Here is a 21,080-nt window from a genome sequence, read left to right on the forward strand (position 1 = left end):
TTAAAAGAAACACACAATCTAAAAAGTACTTTAAATGTATTTTTCAACCCACAAGTGCTTTTAGCTTTTTTTTTTTATCGTTTTCTTTCTTCCAAACACTACTAGAAGTACTTGTTGTGATTTGATAGCGTTTTTTTATTATTTTAAAAGTAATTCTAAAAGGGTCTCTAAACTTACATATGCTTAAAAAAAGATTTAATTTGTAATAGAACAAAGCTTGGTTGCTTAAAACAAGCAGGAGCTCCTGCTCTCACTCAATAACAACTTAACAAGTGTTGTTAGTTCAAGTTCTAATTGTTCAGTTTTTTTAGACACTTGTCAAGTTATTATTCTGTGAAAGCATGAGCTCCTGCTTATTTTTTAATCAGCCAAAGCTTTGTTATACTTGACGAGATTTAGATTTTGAATTGGGATGAGACGGTATTAGACTACTAGTCAACAGACTTAGCCTACAACGGAAAATTTGTCCAAGTAAATAATGGGCGTTGGCGGATTGTGACAGTTTCAAAGTTCACATACAAATATTTTGTGGCTCTTAAAAAAGTCTCCAATTTAAGTTCCGCCGAAATAAAAAAATCTTACACACTTTGACTCTGTATTGTCAATTATGTCAATCTAATTTACAAATTATCAAATAGGTATTACATGAACTTATAGGGTGTGTTTGTTGCACCAGACTGTTTTGGACTTGACTAGCTTCAGGGACTAAGCTGGACTGGCATAGACTAGATTAAACTGGACTAACTTAATGAAGCGTTTTGTGCAGTGTCGGACTAAAAAGCAAAAACAATAACAAATTCTAATATTATATTATTTAATTCACTATAATTATTATTTTATATTATTAATTCAGATTTATTATTATTTTATTCTTGCTTTTGTCTATATTTTTCCATTCTAGAAACCTCCCTAATCCCTTCCTATTTCTTTTATGTTCGTATCCCTCACCCTTCATATTTTGCTCTGTTCTCTCCCTCATTTTCATCAGAACCCATATCAGAGTTTGAGTCATATGGATACTCATCGTTCTGCTTCTCCGGCATCAACGACGGAGGTCTGCGATTAGGGAGTCTGGAGTGCATAATTTTTTGCCTTTTTTATTTTCGAATTTTGATGGATTTAGGTTTGAAAATGGTAGATGAGAGGGGTGAAGCAGAGCAAAGTTGGTAAATGGGATTTGGGTTTCAAATTTTGCAAGGAACAAGTAGAGAGGGGGGTGGTAAGGGCAAAGCAAGGAGTTGGTCTTAGCAATCCGGCAGATTTCAGGGGGTCTCGCTAAGACCTTCTAGCGAAGCCCTTAGTCGGGACGAGTCTCATTAAAACTTGTCCCGGCATGGAACAAACATGAGACTGCATTCCCACTTATGGCGCGTTTACGTGCCCGTAATCGAAATCAAAACTAGGAATTGAATTCCGATTACGGAGTATTGAAGCGTTTACTAAAACAAGGGGAATCAAAAGAGTGGTGGGACCCACACAAAATAAGGAATCCAACTCCCCAAATTGGAGGAATTTGACTCCTTAGATGGGTGAGGTATTTGGATTCCAAGAGAATGAGGGAATTAAGAATGTACTTTTTCTACCTATTATGACCCTCTCATTATTTCTAAAATTTCAAGTCTGCCATTCATCCATCCCAACAAGTTCACTGCTCCCTGCACACCCTGCCTTCATGCGTCTGCTCCTCACTTTCCAATTTCCACCTCCCCGTGCGACCGGGCTTCACTTCCCAATCTACTAGCTCAAGAACTCCAGCCACGTCTTCCCAAAACAAGATTCAAAAATCAACCACCCAAACCTAGAAAATAAACAATTCAAATCCAAATCCAAACCCACAAACCCTTGGAAGCAATCACCCAAAAAACCCAGAAATCATGAAATACTTCGCAGGTAGAAGAGGTGGTGGCTATGGGGTAGGGTGCGTGGGGAAGATGTTGGTGAGGGCCAAGAGAGAAAAGGTACGCAAACTTGCCGAGAGGGAAGGAGTGTTCAAGTATATGGAAGACATAAAACAAATAGCCGAGAGGAGAGGAGGAATTGGATTGATGTGAAATAAAACAAATTAAAATGTTATTACAAATAAATATACAGAAGACATAAAACATAAAAGAACAAGGGCATTTTAGTAATCATATTGATTTTTATTCTAATTTATGTGAATTAGTAAACAACTTATATGAACTCAGTTTCATTCATATTCCGATTCCATAACATTTAAGTAAACAACTTCAACTGGAATCCGATTTTGACTCCTCATTTCAACTCCTCAATCCAATTCCTCATCAATCCAATTCCTCCTATTTTGATTACGATTACGTAAACGGGCCATTAATCTAATCCAGTCTAGTGAATGCTAGCGAGTGGAAACAAACACACCCATAGGGCTTTGAGTTGGGTTCTCTAACCTTGGGCCGCCTATTGGGCTTTTTTCAGTTGATATTATGAGAAGTCTACCAATGAAAATTTGCTCCAGGCACATATTTTTTTCACAAGTGAGCGGTTAAGAGTTAAATATCAACAACTCAAATGCCAAAACGATGCGCAGGTGAGCCTTGCTACCAAATACTGTAAAGCAACACAAATCTACTTCAAATCCTCAATTGAAAAGAATTGCAGTCAGTGTCAATAAAAAATCCCATTTCATAGTTTTGACAGAAACTGTTGAGAATGCAGAACAATAAGATGATCAAGATTCAAATGAAGAGTTAAGTACAATGCACTTGTGTAGGTGATTCCACATCTCAATAGAAATCAAAATCAGTGAAAGAGATTATAACACGTAACCAAGGATATATCACCTATCAGTATCTCTCATTTCATGTTATATGCCCTCAGTTGTACATGTACCCAATAATCCCACCAATAACACTAGGTATGAACCGTACGAAGAAGTTGCAGGGTTACAACGGAAACTTCAAGCTCATATAGGTTACGGGTTGAGAACAGACGCCAAAGAAATTGATTACTTACAAAAAAAATCAAGTTCAGTTTATATATGAAAGAAACAACATGTTACGACAACAGTAAATCAAAAAGATTTATTCAAGAAAAGCGAAGAAAAAACAAAAGACAATTACATATCTCTTAGTACAGATCAACTAAAAGCATACTAAATATCATTCATATAAAACGTGACCCAAATTTTTGCTCAAAGAATGGAAAAAGTAGCTAAAAGTGTGTTGAGTTAGGCGATTTTCCTTACAATGTTCTACATCACAGCTTCTGTCAGCCTCACCATGAAGCTATTCATCTTAGCTGCCTCCAGAACAATCCATGACGACTCAAACAACTCATGGAAGAACTCTGCACCGATCTCCTGGGCTGCATTTCTGAATGCAATTCCAAATGCATTTCCTTGAACCGCTCCAAGTCTAGGCTTCCCACAAACCCCAACTATCAACACCTTTTTAGGCTCTTGTGCCAAGCAAGCACAAACCAGAGGCTTCATTCGAGCTCCCTTCTCTCTCAGACCGTCCATCAGGAAATAGCAGAATTTTGTCAATGCCTGAGGGTACCCCAATAATTTTGCATCCAACGAGTCTTCGAGTTTCACCCACCGAAATTTCCTTCCACTTCTTATGCAGCCTCTCTTGGTTATTGCCATGCTTCCTTGCCTTAGAATTGCCCTCTGGATCTTTATTGCTTGTTGCATTCCTCCTTTCAGCTTATCGAGATTGTTCATTGACAATGCATCATAAGCCATCCCAAACTCCTTGGAAGCACAAGAACCATCTGATGTCACATACGATTCAAGAAGCGCTGTAACTCCATACACAACATCTGCTGCAGATACCCTTGATCTGTAACCATGGAGTCGCAAAAAGCTCCTGTAGTAGAAATCAGTGAGACCATATTCAGGTAAAAACCGTTCGAACTCCTCCTTCATCAGCTGTTTCACTTCTGTATCCATGTACCTATATTTTTGCTGGCAATCCACAAGCGAAAATCCCATCCTTGCAAGAAGAAGCTTGAGCTTCTTCATCCCATTGTCACTCCACGTCTTCAATTTAGTAGCAATGTACGAAGAACAAAGCATCGAATCGAATAAATTCCACTCCTGCAACAACATTAGCCTAGGCTCATCTTCGTATGTAATTCTAGAAGCCTGGGGCACACGAATCTTCGTGCCGTCTTTGAGAGTCACATTAGTCACTGCCTCCAAATTCCCGGAACTGTTAATGTACTGCTCAAGCTCCATCACCGCAGCTTGGTACCTCTCATCCGTTAACCTCTCGTGCAAAAACTGATCCGTTAACGAAACGCAAGCCAACCAAAGCAACTCATTTGTGTTCTTCCTCAAAGAATGTGATAAATCATACATCAAACACCCTGAAGGCTTACCATGAAAAGTACCCAAATGATAATATTTCCTCTTCAGGTCCCGGAAAAGCTTAACTGGGTCGCTCTCCCGATCCACCCTTCTTCGCTTTCTCGACCCGTCACCATTTTCTTCTTCCTCCTCACTCTGGCTGTCATCACCGTCACTTTCGCTATCCGATTCATGGTCAAACTCATCATCACTGTTCAAATCACTCGCATTCGCCAAAGCCGACACATCCTCAATGTCATACGCCAAATCAGCCTGCCCCTCATCATCCGAAGTATAAAGCACAACCACACGATCATTCTGGTCGCTCAGATTATGCAAATGAATCGGACGGTGGGTGTCAACCACGAAAACACGAGCCTTGGGAGACAAATTGAGGAGCTTCTTCAGGTCCCGGTGGCAGCCCCAATTGATCAAAAGTATCGAAACCGGGTTTTCGGACGAAGAACACAGATCGGGCCCTGCGTACTTGTGAATCTCCTGAAACGAAGAAACAGGGTAGCAAGCGTATCGAACCGAATCGGATTCGAGGACATGGAAGATGATTTTGAGGGCGCAAAGCGAGTCCACATCTGAAGTCGATGGAAATATCAGAAGAGGAGATTGAGACGACGCCGTTGCGGACTCACGGAGCCTCCGGTAGAAGGACTCCACAGTTGTCTCTCTCACCATGAGTTTGTAGAGTTTAATCTCAACTGGGCATAGAGATTTCAATATCTCAAAGAAAAAATCGAAGCTTTCCTATAAATCCCAATTCAGCGAAACCCTAATTTCAGCTATTTTAATACAATTTCTCAATTGGGTTCAAAGATTGGAGGGGGCGGGGGAATGTGTAAATCTAGAAATAGAAGTGAAAAATGAAGGGGGGTTTCTGCGTGGAAAGAAATGGAAGTTCTAAATCGAAGTGAAATACCTGAGATTTGTACGGATTCGAACAGAGCAATCGGTTCCCTGCATTCGATTCAGCTATGGCGGACTGGCAATCCGAAATCGAGAGAGAGAGAGAGAGAGAGAGAGAGAGAGAGAGAGAGAGAGGAGGGATTGAGCTTTTCAGGTTTCAATTTTTAAAAATCTAATCCAACATTTTCGTCTGAGTTTCTTTAACGTAATTTTTTCAGCGAAATTTGAAGTTTGAAACGCGCGGCGAAATTTTGGCGCTCGATTGGGTTTTCTGGTTTGGTCTGTGGCGCGAGGATTGTATGCGAGCGCCCTCAGGGTGGACTCCTATTATTTGTACGCATCGCGGAATGTGAAGAGGTCAGGTTGGTTGTTGTCCGATTGAACGGTCAGGATTTAGTATTGACTGTTGAACTCTCTTTTTTCTATTTTGTCTTTTTTCTTGTCGGCGGCTCTGACTCTAATGCAAGTTATTATGTAATAAAAAGAAATCAGTTGGAAACAATCATGCCTGCGCGCCACGGCACATGAGAGTTTTTTTCTCTCTCTAAATGCAATAATGTAATCATAACAACTTTTTGATTTAGATGTTAATGATATGGAAGTTTTTTTTTGGTTGACGTGTACAATTTAACTGTAGTCAAAAGAGTGGATTGAAATGTCTTTAGCCTTTAAGAAGCTCCACTGAAAATTGGTGTTACCTTTCTGAATGTGAGATCTCACACTCAAGCTTGGGAAAAACCGAAAAAAAAACTTAAATAATTTGGTTAAATTTTGGTAGAGATGGTTTTTAAATGGTGACCTACAAAGCCGATAATCAATCATTTCGCAATATTAAATAATGAAAGGAAGGGCAATAATGAAAGGAAGGGCTGAGAAGATAGCCCGGAGAGGGTGAAGAGCATCGTTATTAATACAATGGCATTATTGCTGGATACTAATGCGAGATATACTTGCAGAAGAGAATGCATCCCAAGAAAACAAGCAAATATTGCTTGATATTATATATTGAAATAGAATAAAAGAATCTAGTCTTTTCCAGCCATATATACTAGTTCAATTGGTAATTCAATCGCACAATAACACACCTTAAAAAGATGACCAAAACCAAAAAGATGAAATCTTTATTAATACAAAAATAACACACAAGCTTTGATAGATAAAAATGGATGCACTTTATAGAAGGTACTCCTCCCTTATGGACACAGAGCCCTTAAGATATTTACAGGTCCAAACACCTTACAATTCACCCCACAAATTCGAAGATACGATTCAATCTCATTTTCTGCCCCATGGAAAGCAGCAACACTGCAAAATTTCAGTCCGAAAAAGAAAACGAAATGAGACATAAAAACCAGTGTTTGTATGAAAATGTGAGTGAAATGGTGACTAATGACATACCTTGGCACTGTCATTGGAACCCTGCTTCCTTGCATCTTGGTAAGACGGATGAGAAGGAGTCCCTGGTGCTTTTCCCGCCTTCTCCTCCCGCACTTTGTTGAATATATGAGTGAAACCATCAGCTGATGCCGGGTCGTTCTCATCCCACTCGCCAAATTTGGGAACAGCAGCACCTTTCTCAGGCTGCCACATAAAAACAGATAAAACACTCAAGAGCAAGACTTGACAAAGGTATTGTATCAGTATAAAAAGTTAAATACAGGAACAATCATTTCAAAAACAATGGGTTCTTACCGCAGCAAAACTTTTTCGAATGATGCTTGATCATCAGTCAAAACATGTTTTTGGGACCATATCTTTTTACTGTAATTACGAATAAATATGGAAAAACAGACAACAGTTTGACAAGTTTATATGGATATGAGGAAGAAAATTTACACTTTCATCACGAGGTTTGAGGCGGGATCTTGCAGGAGTGCCATGGCTACTTTCATATGACGCCTTTCCTTCCCAGGAGGGTGAATCTCTTCCTGAGACCCTTGCATTGCGATGGAGAGGTGAACGTTCAACACTGTTCTCAGACCCAGCACTTGGTCGTGCAGCTCTTCGATGGGTTTCACCAGAACTAACCCCACGGCCTCTGTTAGGTTGATGTTCACCAGAACTTCTGCGCTGGGCTGGGGAGTTGGCAAATCTTAGGTCATTATCCTCCCTGCTTCTTCTCCGTTCATGAACTGGTTTTCCTGGTTCCGGTCTAACTTTTGGAGGAGATGATGCAGATGTGTCAGAGAGGATGTCTGGATTCTCTTCGGGGTCATTTGGATTAATCATCTTTCCCCCAACACCAGTTCGACCCTTACGGGCCTTATCAAAATAGGCAGTGTAAGGAACACTTTCTTGGTCTTCCCAATTGCCAAACTTTGGTACATGTGAACGTTGCTGCCACAATAAGAAAATATTGTCATGCTAGTGCCTACTATTTTCATCAATCAATACATTTCAGTACATCAAGTAGCATTGTATGATGTATATAAGACCTCTTCTATAAGCAGGGTCATTGAATGAGTAAGTTAAAGTAAGCAGACGGAACCATTGAACAGAAACGAGGACCAAAATTTCAAACATGAATTGGACAAGCATGACAGGCTGTTCTATGTGACCACAACTTGACCTTGCTTAACTACATTACAACAAACTTTCAAATACGCACGGTTAGAACAGATCATGGAAGAAAAGGACATTCAAAATCTATTGCAACTCCCTAAACCTTAGAGCAACGCAAAAGAGATACTTCTTCAACAAGCTTTGCTTGCATTCAAAGAAGGAAGTAACAGATGGTGACCTCTCTTTTGTCAGGTGAGACAGTTAAGCATTTTCTCGAAGGCATGCTTTGGACATCTTCCCTGAACATGTTTCTATTTCTATCATAAACGTCCTTAAAAAGCGAGGGCAGGAAATGGCCGGACGATTAAATGCCCATGGAAATTATTCAAATGAACATATGCCAAATGAAATAGACTGCATACATATGCCTTTCTAGTTTCTAATCAAAAAGACATCAACCCAAAGCAACATCAAACCCGAATTCCTTTAATTCAGTGGTATTATAGACTATCTTGGCATAACCAAGATCAAGCCAATAATTTCAATTCTCTGTAAACGCAACAAATGAAGGATAACTTATCCAACCTAGTCATGTTGTAACTCAACACTATAAAATTCATCGAAACAAATGAATTTCTCTACCCACATTATAAACAATGAAGACTTAGAAGCCTGAGAATTTCAAATGCGATAATGCAAACAAGAAGTAAGGGCGAGAAATTTTTTATCCAAGAACATATTATCAAACATACAACACATAGGTTTTCAATTACCTCCTAGCTCTAAAATTTTTAATAAAGATACCATAAAACATCAGAAGTTTCAGCAAAAGTTTCAACATCCAAGAATCAAAACATCGGAGCCGTGTGCATCATTGTTTAAGCATAGTGCAACATCAACTGGACTACACTAGACCGCTCATCCCCAATACAATCTTCTGCTTCATGACCCTCAAACAAGAACTCGGCAACACAAACTCAGTACAACTATTACGCAAAATAACAAAATCTAGGACTCCAGTTCACCCAAGCACAATTTTTTTCAATGCTAATTCAACCACATCAGCAACAAAAATGCAAGAATTCTTCTTTTTTGTTCGATGTAATTATCGAACATATATCGTATACACAAGCTGAAATGTAGATTAATAGGAATGATAAAAAGCACTCTGATTGAGCACCCTAAACTCCCCAATAACAGAACCCAGATCAATATCACATAAAGTATGCAACTTTACATGTCAACAAGCTTTCAAATCAAAAGTTATTGCTCATCAGAAATTAAATTAGTAAACTTTCAATCCCAATTCATATTTTTCCATTCCAATTCCCAACATAGGAGAAATTTTCCAAAATTAGAATAAAAAATCAGATAAAGCTCATATTTTTCTGGAATTCAAAAAAATAAAGCACAAAAAACCCAAAAAGATTGTGAACTCACTGCCATTTTTCTGTCCACCAGATTTAGAAAAACCCCAGGAAATTAATGTCAGAGTATAACTCCTGGACCAAAACCCTCCACGAATATGGCAACCCCAAAAGCTCCTCCACGAAACCCTTCAACGAAGCACCAAGAGAGAGAGGAATTATTTGAGAGAGAGAGAGAGGATGAGGGTGTAGAAAGAGAAAGGAAATATTTCTAGAGGGTTTTATCAACCATTGACGGACGCTACCCGTCATGTTTGACCATTCTCTCTCTGTGAAAGTCTCTGCTTCTTCTCTGTTCAAAGTTCAAACATCTCTCTCAGCGAGTTAAGACTCCGTCCCTATTTGCCATTTCTTCAATTTTACGTGAATTGCTGTTGGTTGATAATATATGCTCTTTTTTATTATTCCTTGTATAATTCAAATTATATATTGCTACATTTTTCACTCATCAAATTTTGATAGTGGGATATGTTTTACTGTTCTCTCGTTCAACCTGTGCTAGTGACAGTGGTTCATACATGCATGATTAATTGTGAGCTTTTTTAACTGGAATTTGACATTCTTTTATCGGTTTGAAGTGATTTTACATTGTGTTAGCGACAGTCGTTCATGTATAAATTCTAAAAAAAAAGCATATAGATTTGACTTGTTATAGGTCGGTAATGCAAGGTGCTTATGGGCATTGGTTTTTCATTGTTCTATGTGTTTTACTGCTCTTTAAAGCTAAGTTATTGATAATAATCCATACGTATCTAATTAATTGTTAAAGTTATTTTTAATGATGACTGGAATAACTAGCAAAAATAAGCATGCAAAAAAGACGTAGTTACAAATTGTTGATGCAGTGTGAAATTCATTCATACCAACATCGCATAATCAACAAACTAGCCATCACAAACAGATTGATAACGAGTGACCTTAGCATTATTTTTAATTTTATAATTTAGTGCATATGTGTTTTGTTGAGGAATTGGATCCTTTCTAAGGCAAAGCCTCGAGATCTTACTGACCGGACAACATGGGTCAACTACAATTATTAAAACTTTAGAAGAACCTCATGTTTGTAGCCGTTGGATCAAAATCTAACAGCCCATGTTATCCGGTCAGTAGGATTACGAAGCATTGCCTTAGAGAGGATCCAATTCCTTTTGTTGATTGTGTTTTTCTATTTTTTATCGAAGTGTTTTATTGTGCTCTTGTTTTTGTTAGGAAATTTAATTGTGCTCCATTTGGAGTGTCTACCCCGTTTAGTTTACGAAAAAGAAAGTATATGGTCGTCATTTTGGAAGGAGGTTTGGAGATAAACGTGGTTAGTTTCAGTGGCGGCTAACATTAAATTGTAATTGTGAAAGAGCCCCAACTGAAAATATCAAAGCTTGTTTGCTTGTCGGTTTCTGTGGAAACATTTTCTCGTGGCTCCTCTTTTTTGTCTTCTTCTCAATTTTTTGGTTTATTTTTTTTTAAAAAGTCATATTATTGTTAATATATTAGAATTTTTAATCGTAGCTTATAATTTTCTTGATTTAGTTCACACTATAATCACTCTTTTGTTTGATTGAGTGTCTAAATTCTATATTATGGAAGTAAAATTTATGCGTAAAACGTTTAAATAATCACGAACTACTTCAATTATTATAAACTGATTTGAATTGGGTACACACACATTTTAGTATATGGTGTGTCGAAATTAACTATTTAAGTATATAATGTTGAAAGTATTGATCTCGTATTGGAGAAACAATTGACCTTACATAGACTTACATATAATTGGACTACTCTTCGTATTGTCAATTAATTTTACGGTGGGTATTAGAGCAGGTTGTCCCGTATGTGAAACCCAACTGCCACACATGGCTCACGTCTTCTGATTTGTGTTGTCCAAGTGCTAGGCTTCAAAGTTTCTTATACATGAGGGGGTGTATTGAAAGTATCAATCTCGCATGGAAGAAATGAGAGACCTTATACGTGCTTATAAGTAGTTGAACTCCTCCCCACATTACTAATTAATTTTATGGTAAAATCTTTACTTTCTTCACTAGCGCAACTGTCTATGTGTTGACGCAGTATGTGTTGCTAAGCGTGAGGTGAGATGCACAAACTTAAATTAGGTGATTCATATTTTAATAGAAAAACTAATGAAAAAAATTTGAAAACTTTGAGTTTTAACGATAAAGACAAAATAAATGGTAAATTGAATAGTACCAAGATTGATTTTTTAGTGTAAAAATGTGTTTTTTTGTTAAATTGAACAGTATCAGAAGTTTTTCGTTAAAGTTCCCTATTTTAATCCCATAGAAATCCCATAGAAAGTTCTTTCAAAGACAAAGTCCATAAACTGTCCGTGGTAGCTGCCGCTTAGCAAACATTATGCACTACCAATTTAATTACATTCTAAAATACAAAATTAAATATTGGTACTACAAAATACACAATTAAATTTGTATCTTAAGTTTTACTTATATAAACTATAAATCGTATAAATAATACTTAACTAGGTAGGGTTATGAACTTATGCGTCTTCTGGAAAGGTCAATTTGCCAACTAATTAAGTTTTAATTTAATTAACAATTGGGTTGTTTTATAAAAGAAGAGCAGGAATAAAGCCGTTATTCAAAACTCAACTTGTCAAAACCAAATGCCCAAGTTGACATGAAGAAACCTGGTTCAAAACTTGAAAGAAAACAGCTTTATAGAGAAGAAAGTATTCTAGGCCTGACTGAGAAGAAAGTATGCAAGAAAGTATTCTTGCATGTACGCTTTGAACGGACATGCAAGAGGACACGAAAATCTTTACTAAAAAATCTCTCGTATGTAAGATTTACATATTCAAATTCACTTTAGACCCACACTAACGAGTCAAGCTAATTGTGGGCTTCAAAACAACAAAAACAACATTGCACCGATACATTCTCGCACTCTAAATTTGTCATCTTTGTATTGTACGTAACTAGAGTCATTTGGATTAATGTTGATAATTTTTCTCCTTAGTTAGGTTGGCACTAAATGACCAACTACATAATAAATGGTGCAGCTTTTGTATGATTGTAGAGGCCTTTTGCATAAAGATAGCCTTTTGGAATAACGGCCGGACAATTGCCCAATCTTTTGCCCAATGATAGAAAAGAGAAGAGCACACTAATCTTTCATTAACTTTTCTTTCTCCCATCTCCCAACTCTTATGAAGCTTTTTTTTTCTTTCAACAAACGATATTATCTACACTAAACTAAGGGGCAGAGAGGTGTATTTAACCTAAGATCTCTCACTTACAAGTGAAGAAAGGAATATCACTAGACCGTAGTATTAAGTGGCCACTCTTATGAAGTTTGTATTAAATACAAAACCCTCATTACTTTAATTAATTAATCCACTAGTTTATATTTCTTCAAACACTTCGTATAGAAAGCGTGTTGTATACGATTACACTAGACATACATGCTTAAGATGATTGTTGAAATATATTATACATTTTCAAGGAACAATGTTCAAACATCTCTCTCAGCGAGTTAAGACTCCGTCTCTAGTTGTTCATTTCTTCAATTTTACGTAAAATGCTATTGGTTGATAATATATGCTCTTTTTTATTATCCCCTGTAGAATTCAAATTATATATTGCTACATTTTTCGCTCATCAAATTTTGATAGTAGGATATGTTCTACTGTTCTCTCATTCAATCTGTGCTAGTAAGAGTGGTTTATGCATGCATGATATTTTACATTGTGGTAACGACAATCATTCATGCAAGATTAATAAAAAAGAAGCATATTGCTTTGACAAGTTATAGGCCCGTGACGCGTAGTGGTTATGGGCATTGGTTTTTCAGTGCACTATGTGTTTTACTACTCTTTAAAGCAAAGTTACCAATAATTGTCTATGCGTGTCTGATTGATTGTTGAAGCCATTGTTCATGATGAGTGCAACGATTAGTAAAAATGAACATACAAAAACGATGTAGTTACAAGCTGTTGATGCAGTGTGAAAGGTTATTGACCGTAGTTTGAAATCCAACCACATCAACGTAACATAATCAATGACTAACAATTACAAATAAGGGTGTGCTATCCACACACCTCATTTTACTTCTCACACACCCTTAATAATTTCTGTCCGTTGATCTTCTTCAATTCATCCGATCCGACGGCCGAAAATTAAAAAGGTGTGTGAGAAGTAAAATAGGATGTGCGGATATCATATCCCTTACAAATGTATTGATGACTAGTGATTTTAGCGTTTTTTTTTTGGGTATGTATATGTTTTATCAATTGTCTTTTTCTATTTTTTGATCGATGTGTTTTATTGATCGTCTTGTTTTTGTCAGAGGGAATTTAATTGTGTCCATTTGGAGTCTCTAGACTCTCCACCCCGTTTTGTTTACGAAAAAAGAAAGTTTTTGGTTGTCATTTTGTAAGGAGGTTTGGAGCTAAACGTGGTTAGTATTAGTGTTGTCCTCTAAGTACGTGTCTCCTACATGTCGCATCTCTAATTATTTGATATGTGTCCACTCACTCAACCAAAACTTAACATTGTTAAATTTTATTATTTTGTGTTTAAAAAAAAAATTATTTAGACTTAATCTCTTCCACAATCTTTTGACTGACTGAAACTGACGAGATTGACGCCACAAAGGCACCCACCGGCCTTGATGCCACCATTTCCGATCTTCTCATCGACGTTGGCATCCCTCCATCTCCTCTTTCTTTGTCTCTCTTTGTTTGCTTCTCCATCCTCCTCTATTTGTCCCAAACAATCGCGCTCTCTCTAACTAAAATCGACGACACCGACTCCGATTCGAAGGCCTGCAAGATTTCGACCACCCATGCGGTGGATCTGATAGGGGATGGAGAAACAAACAGGAGAGACAAAAAAGGAGGACGAGGAGAGAGAGAATGGAGGACAGAGAGGTAAACGAAGATTGGAATTAAAAAAGGCGCCGGCGACGGAAGATTGGCCAAAATCAGTGGAGACTCCGAGTAGGTGGTTGTCGATGGGTGCGAAATCAGTGTGTATTCTTACCAACGACGACCATGATACCTGATCTGAGGAGGCTAGGTCATGGCGATGTAGGGTGTTTGCCGCCGATGTGTTGGATTGGGGCTAAGGAGGTTGTGGTATTGGAGGGGAGGAAGAAGGTCATGACTCACTGTGGTGGGTTTTTATTTTAGGGAATTGTTATTGGCACTACAAATTTCTCATTCTACACTCCAAAATTTCTATATTTAGAAATAAAAATACACTAGTGAGGAGTATAGAATGAGATTTTTAGAATGCTAATAACATTTATTTTATTTTATTGGTGATGTTTTTATTTTATTTTTATATATTAAATTTAACAGTATTAAATTTTAGTTAGGTAGGTGGACACATGTCAAGTAATTAGAGATGAAACATCTATGAGACACGTAATCAGTGGACAGCAGACCCACGACCCAACTGAAAATATCAAAGCTTGTTTGCTTGTCGGTTTCTCTCATGACTCCTTTTTTGTCTTCTTTTCAATTTTTTGCTTTAATTTCTTTAAAAGTCATATTATTGTTAATATATTAGAGTTTTTAGTCGTAGCTTATAATTTTCTTGATTTAGTTCACACTATAATCCCTCTTTTGTTTGATTGAGAGTCTAAGTTCTATATTATGGAAGTAAAATTTATGTGTAAAACGTTTAAATAATCTCGAGCTACTTCGATTATTATAAACTGATTTGAATGGGGTACACGTACATTTTAGTATATGGTGTGTTGAAATTAACTATTTATGTATGGAATGTTAAGAGTATTGATCTCGTATCAGAGAAACAAGTGATCTTACATAGGCTTATAGATAGTTTGAACTACTCTTCGTAGTACCAATTGATTTTATGGTGGAATTTCAACTTTCTTTTGGGTATAAAGCAAGTTGTCCTGTGTGAAGCCCAACGGCCATATGACTCACGTCTTTCAATTTGTGTTGTCCTGTTCTAGACTTAAAAATTTCTCACATGCGAGGGTGTGTATTGAAAGTATCAATCCCACATGGAAGAAATGAGAGACCTTACATATGTTTATAAGTAATTTGACTCATCCCCATATTGCTAATTAATTTTAGGGTTCTTTAAAGAAAAGCCCTTGAAACTCCTATTTTCCAAACAAAAACCCACCTAATAGTAAATATTCAAATAAAATCCAAAATTCAAATAGACTACCATGTAGACAAATATGTAACCAATTATTACAACACATTTACAACTTATGCCACAAAACCCTAATTATGTCAATAAATATTATTACTCACCCTAATTATGATTAACAATTAACCCCATATGGAAATTTACCTTTCTTGTATCATAAATATTAGTAACATGTATATATATACACACTAATTTATCCATATTCATAAACAATTATGGGCACATTTTTCGTATGAAAAAAGAAAATCCTTTGTATAATCAGTTATTTTGCATCAAATAATATTGTTTGATAAAAAAAAAAACATACCAATTAATGTTCTTTATGTTGTAGGTAAATTATTTTACATAGATTAGACATTTTTTATTTGTTATAATATATGCATGTTAAAAATAATTTATCTATATTTATATGTAAAATATAAGTAAATTAATTTTGAATCAAATAGCATTTATTTTGTAGGTAAATTAAAATAGTAGTTACATTATTTTTGTCACAGCCTGTCCTGGAATTTTGGAATATTATTGGTTGCGAATGGGGAAGTTACTAAAATACCCTTGGACGTTATAGTGTGTTGTGTATTGTGTACTTAGGTTTTGGATCCATCCATTATATTCGTAAGTTTAGAACTAAGGGAACTAAAAAGGACTTAGTTTTGTTGGTTTTGGTGGATGACCCACGTGGACACACACACACACACACTCTTCATCACTCTCGTGCTCTCTCTCTCCTCCCTCTCGGACTTCTTATATTTTTCGTACAAACCATACGGACGAACTTCAAACTCAAGCTTTCATGCATGGATCGATGTTAAAAAGGTAATGTTCTTGTTCCCTACAAGCTCCTGAGTCCATTCGTATTATTTTTAAAACTTGAAACCTTCGAAAACCCTAGTTTCTCACGAACTTCGATTTAGGTACTGTTCATGCACTAATTATTGTGAGGTTTTTAGGAGTTTTTAAGGGCATAGGAATCTTTTAATCATCCTCATGAAGCTCGGAGAAGAAAAATGGCATGATTTGGACGTCGAGAAACCGAGATATATGCATTTGAAGTTTGGCTGGAATTATCGTGCTTTCTTTGGCGAGATCCCTTGATTTTTGGAGCTTGGAATTGGTAATATTATGTTCTATTCGTCCTAAGCTTCAGTTTGGTTCAAGTTTCATGGAATTTGGTTGAAAATTGATTGAGATATCAAGGTTTTTCAAATTCCCAGTTTTCCGGCGACGGCGACGGTCGCCGGAGTTCGCAGGTAGGGGATGACGGAATATTCCGTCAACTTTGACGGAATATGGTGTTGGTTAGTTTAACGGTTTTTGTTACTATTTAACGGAATATTCCTAACGGGGTTAAGGGATTCCGTTAGGGTTCTTGCGCGTGGCCGCGTGTAGGGCCGTGCCCTTGTAGGCACGTGACGGCGTGTGAGGGCTCCAAAAATTATTTTTAAAATATGGGGATGTTCATGGAGTTGTGTAGGTCTTGATGGTATATTTATATACCTCATTTGAGCAATGTATGAGAAGTTATTAGCTAGTATATGTGCTTTAAATTAACGTTTTTATAGTTGTTTTGCATATAGGGGAGACTTATCCTGAGGACGAGCGCAGTCAAGGGCGACTTGGGGGCTACGACCCTTCGACATACCAGTGAGTGGGCTTTTGGTTTTCAGTATATACTTATATACTTGATATTTTCCCATAAAATACATTTAAATGAAAGTATGTCTTGAAATGCCATGCATATAAATTTATGTTCAGTATATGAATTAGTATATGATGCATAATATATAATTGTGGTGTTGTGGACGCTCAGGTAAGCTCAGGTGAGTTTATGAATTGTGAATGTGAATAACGGTTGTGATTAATTGAGAAGCATAGAGCTAATAAATCTGCACCCCGGTGTTAGTGATTAGCCAGAGATAAGGCACAGGCCCGTATATAATGTCACATCCCGCACCCTATGCTCACATTGGATCCAATTTAGGTGCACAGTCTTGTTGTACAGACCATTATAAGTGGTTCCGACTCGTAGGTGACTAGCGATTTATTGCACAACTATCATGAGAGAGTAGCATTGAGCATAACTATATTACACCTAGTCCTGTCGTACATACCATTACAGTGGTTCCGACTCGTGTGCAGTGTAGTGCCGTATAGGTCATTTGCAATGACTCCGACTAGATTGACTAATGAGCTATGAATTCAGCCGTACAGACTTATGCAGGGGTTCCGGCTAATGTGTTATTTTCCATGAATTTATTTTCATCTGAGTTACTTATCCTGTTTATATCTTGGCTGGCATGGCATACTTATGATTATGAATATGTGTAGCATGATTTGAATTGATATATATATATATATATATATATGTATGTATATGTTTATATTCTATTTCTGGGAAAAAGTATACATGTTTTACGGCGAGGGGGTAGAGAATTTTGAAAGTTAAATGTGTTCTCAAAACCTTTGTTTTTGCCCATTCACGTTTTCTGTTTTGCACCCCTCTAGGTTTTAGGTAGACTTGCTGTTGATGGCATTGAGGATCTTGGCGGTTCTGACAGAATAAAATATTCGTAGGATATCTTTTGGTACTGTATAACTAGTACTTGTCCTATTGGACTACACCTAAACTTTCTATGCTCTGATTAGGAGTATTTACTCTTGTATCTCACTCCTAGCACTTTCTACTTATTAGTGCACATTAATAGCTTTCGGTTTTTATTTATTCGTATATTTCTTATCCTTATTGCTTCTGCACTGTGCACATGGCTACATCACCCTTACGTGACGGCCAGCATGCCTTGATCTCGGTCGGAGTGTGTCAATTTTGGTCAAGTTAAACAGTGCCTAAATTATTTCATAAAAACTAAACCAAGACTAATTATCACCATTAAAATGAAACAATAGATATGTTATGTTTTTTATTTGATTAAACAATAGGTAAATTATATTGTAGGTACATTATGTTTGCAAAAAAAAAAAAAAAAAAAAAAAGGAAAATTGAGAGTAGTAGATGTATTATTTTTAACCAAATTTCCTTTATTTGTAGGTGAATTATTTGCATGCATTATTATATATATATATATATATATATATATATATATATATATATATATATATATATATTGGGCGCATTTTATTCTTAATATATATTTGTGCAATGATTCACCTATATTATTATATAAAATATAGATAAATTTCTTTTGAATCAAATAACATTTCTTTAATTTTATAAGTAAAATATTTTGCATGTATTATTACTGGACAAATTTTATAGTGCCCTTTCAGATTTTCATTTGGGTAAGAAAATGACAAGATCAAATTAAAACTGTCAAATTTTATGCAATTATGAAAAACAATTACAAAATCTTAAGGAAAGTATAACATTAGTGCTTTTTTTTTTGTTCCAAGAAGCATTAACATACAATTTGTTATGATATATTAATACGTAATGATTTTAAACATTAATGCATTTTTTTTCATTAATCCCTCCCTTCAAATCTGCATAGAATTTAATGTATACATTAAAACTGTAATTAGGGATGTTTTATGCATCTAAAAAATGCAAAATGTGTAAAGGCAAATAAAATTAATGAATTTGTTTATGTGGATCCTAGTTATTGAGTTTTATTCAAGTAAAAAGACTATGTCGGGTTTTATGTAAAGAAACTTGAGTTAATTTTATAGTAAAACCTCAATTTTATTCACTAACTCAACTGTCTATGTGCTGACACAGTATGTGTTGCTAAGCGTGAGGTGAGATGCACAAGCTTAATCCCATAGAAAGTTCTTCCAAAGACAAAGTCCATAAACCGTTCGTGGTAGCTGGCGCTTAGCAGACATTATGCACTACCAATTTAATTACATTCTAAAATACAAAATTAAATATTGGTACTACAAAATACACAATTAAATTTGTATCTTAAGTTTTGCTTATATAAACTATAAATCGTATAAATAATACTTAACTAGGTACGGTTATGAACTTATGCGTCTTCTGGAAAGGCCAATTTGCCAACTAATTAAGTTTTAATTTAATTAACAGTTGGGCTGTTTTATAAAAAAATAGCTGGAATAAAGCCTTTATTCAAAACTCAACTTGTCAAAACCAAATGCCCAAGTTGACATGAAGAAACCTGGTTCAAAACTTGAAAGAAAACAGCTTTATAGAGAAGAAAGTATTCTAGGCCTGACTGAGAAGAAAGTATGCAAGAAAGTATTCTTGCATGTACGCTTTGAACGGACATGAAAGAGAACACGAAAGTCTTTACTAAAAAATCTCTCGTATATAAGACTTATAGATTTAAATTCACTTCAGACCCACACTAACGAGTCAAGCTAAATATGGGCTTCAAAACAACAAAAACAACACTACACCGATACATTATCGCACTCTAAATTTGTCATCTTTGTATTGTAGGTGACTAGAGTCATTTGGATTAATGTTGATAATTTTGCTCCTTAGATAGGTTGGCACTAAATGACCAGCCACATAATAAATGGTGCAGCTTTTGTATGATTGTATAGGCCTTTTGCATAAGGATGGCCTTTTGGAATAACGGCCAGATAATTGCCCAATCTTTTTCCGAATGATAGAAAAAGCACACCAATCTTTCATTGATTTTTCTTTCTCCCATCTCCCGACTCTTATGAGTTTTTTCTTTTCTTTAAACAAACGATATTATCTACATTAAGAGGAAATGAGTTGGATTTAATCTCACAATAAGCTAGCAATAATGTAGTTCAAATTCGTTTTTGGTGAGAATCGAACCTAAGATCTCTCGTTTTCAAATAAAGAAGAATACCACTAGATAGTAATATTAAGTAGACACTCTTATGAAGTTTGTATTAAATACAAAACACTCATTACTTTAATTAATTAATCCTCTAGTTATATTTCTTCATACACTTCGTATAGAAAGCCTGTTGTATACGATTATACTATACATACATGCTTAAGATGATTGTTGAAATATATTATACATTTTCAAGGAACAATGTTGTTGTTGTTGTTTTTTTTTTTTTTTTAAAATTTTTTTTTTTCAAAAGGAACAATGTTGTCATATCATAGTCTCATAGGACAAGAAAAATCAAAATGACAAATAATAAGTCATTCAGTCGCACTGAAATGTTTACGATCTGTCTGGAATCTCGGATCGAAAAAGTGATGTGGATGATTGTAACCAAAGAACCCCAGTATAATGCTTGTGGGCACAGCATAGAATAGCCCATTGGACATTTTCAACAAGAGTAATGTTATTAATACCATGTTTTTGTACCACATTTTTGGTGTAGACAACCACATCATTTGAATTAATCATATTTTTAAATTTACTTGATTATTTAATAAACTAATAATTAAGAAAAATTAGTTAATTAAATGATGATTGTGGTATATGAGGAGTCTTTCTCTTTCATTTCCTTGGGTTTTGCAAATTTTTCAAATGATGTGGCTGTCCACATCAAATGTCACCTAAGATGGTATAAAAATGTGATATGAATATTATTACTCTTTTAACAATGTGATGGACATGTCCAAATCCACCGAAACTTCTACATGGACCCTCTTCTCTTGGATTTTCAAGGGAATACCAATATATGTGACAAATTTAGACCACAAAAAAAATCATATATGTGACAAAATAGTGGCTTGGTTGCATGTCAAAGTATTGGTTAGTTTTGCTTTTCTCAAAAAGGGGACCAGCTAAGATATTTTAGCCTTCTTCTAATTATTATTTTGTGATTTATTCATATTAAAAATTAAAT

The 21,080-nt window shown here is 35.8% G+C and overlaps 2 protein-coding genes across 2 annotated transcripts; both read right to left on the reverse strand.

Moving 5' to 3' along the window:
* Positions 1-3,024: 3,024 nt before the first annotated feature.
* On the reverse strand, positions 3,025-5,402 carry LOC103445384 (uncharacterized). The gene is made up of 2 exons (XM_070807093.1): positions 5,241-5,402; positions 3,025-5,068 (listed from the first exon to the last, which is right to left on the reverse strand). The coding sequence occupies exon 2, from the start codon at positions 4,997-4,999 to the stop codon at positions 3,209-3,211; it is 1,791 nt and encodes a 596-aa protein (XP_070663194.1). The 5' UTR covers positions 5,000-5,068; positions 5,241-5,402; the 3' UTR covers positions 3,025-3,208.
* Positions 5,403-6,502: 1,100 nt separating this feature from the next.
* RIN4-1 (RPM1-interacting protein 4) lies at positions 6,503-7,570 on the reverse strand (the record flags this gene model as incomplete). Its single annotated transcript, NM_001293994.1, is given in 4 exon segments — positions 6,503-6,532; positions 6,626-6,808; positions 7,064-7,564; positions 7,566-7,570. Coding segments are annotated over 4 exon segments (719 nt in total), but the record flags the coding sequence as incomplete, so codon positions are not given.
* Positions 7,571-21,080: the final 13,510 nt, after the last annotated feature.

The sequence above is a fragment of the Malus domestica genome, chromosome 10 (genome assembly GCF_042453785.1).
Source record: "Malus domestica chromosome 10, GDT2T_hap1".
NCBI lineage: Eukaryota > Viridiplantae > Streptophyta > Magnoliopsida > Rosales > Rosaceae > Malus > Malus domestica.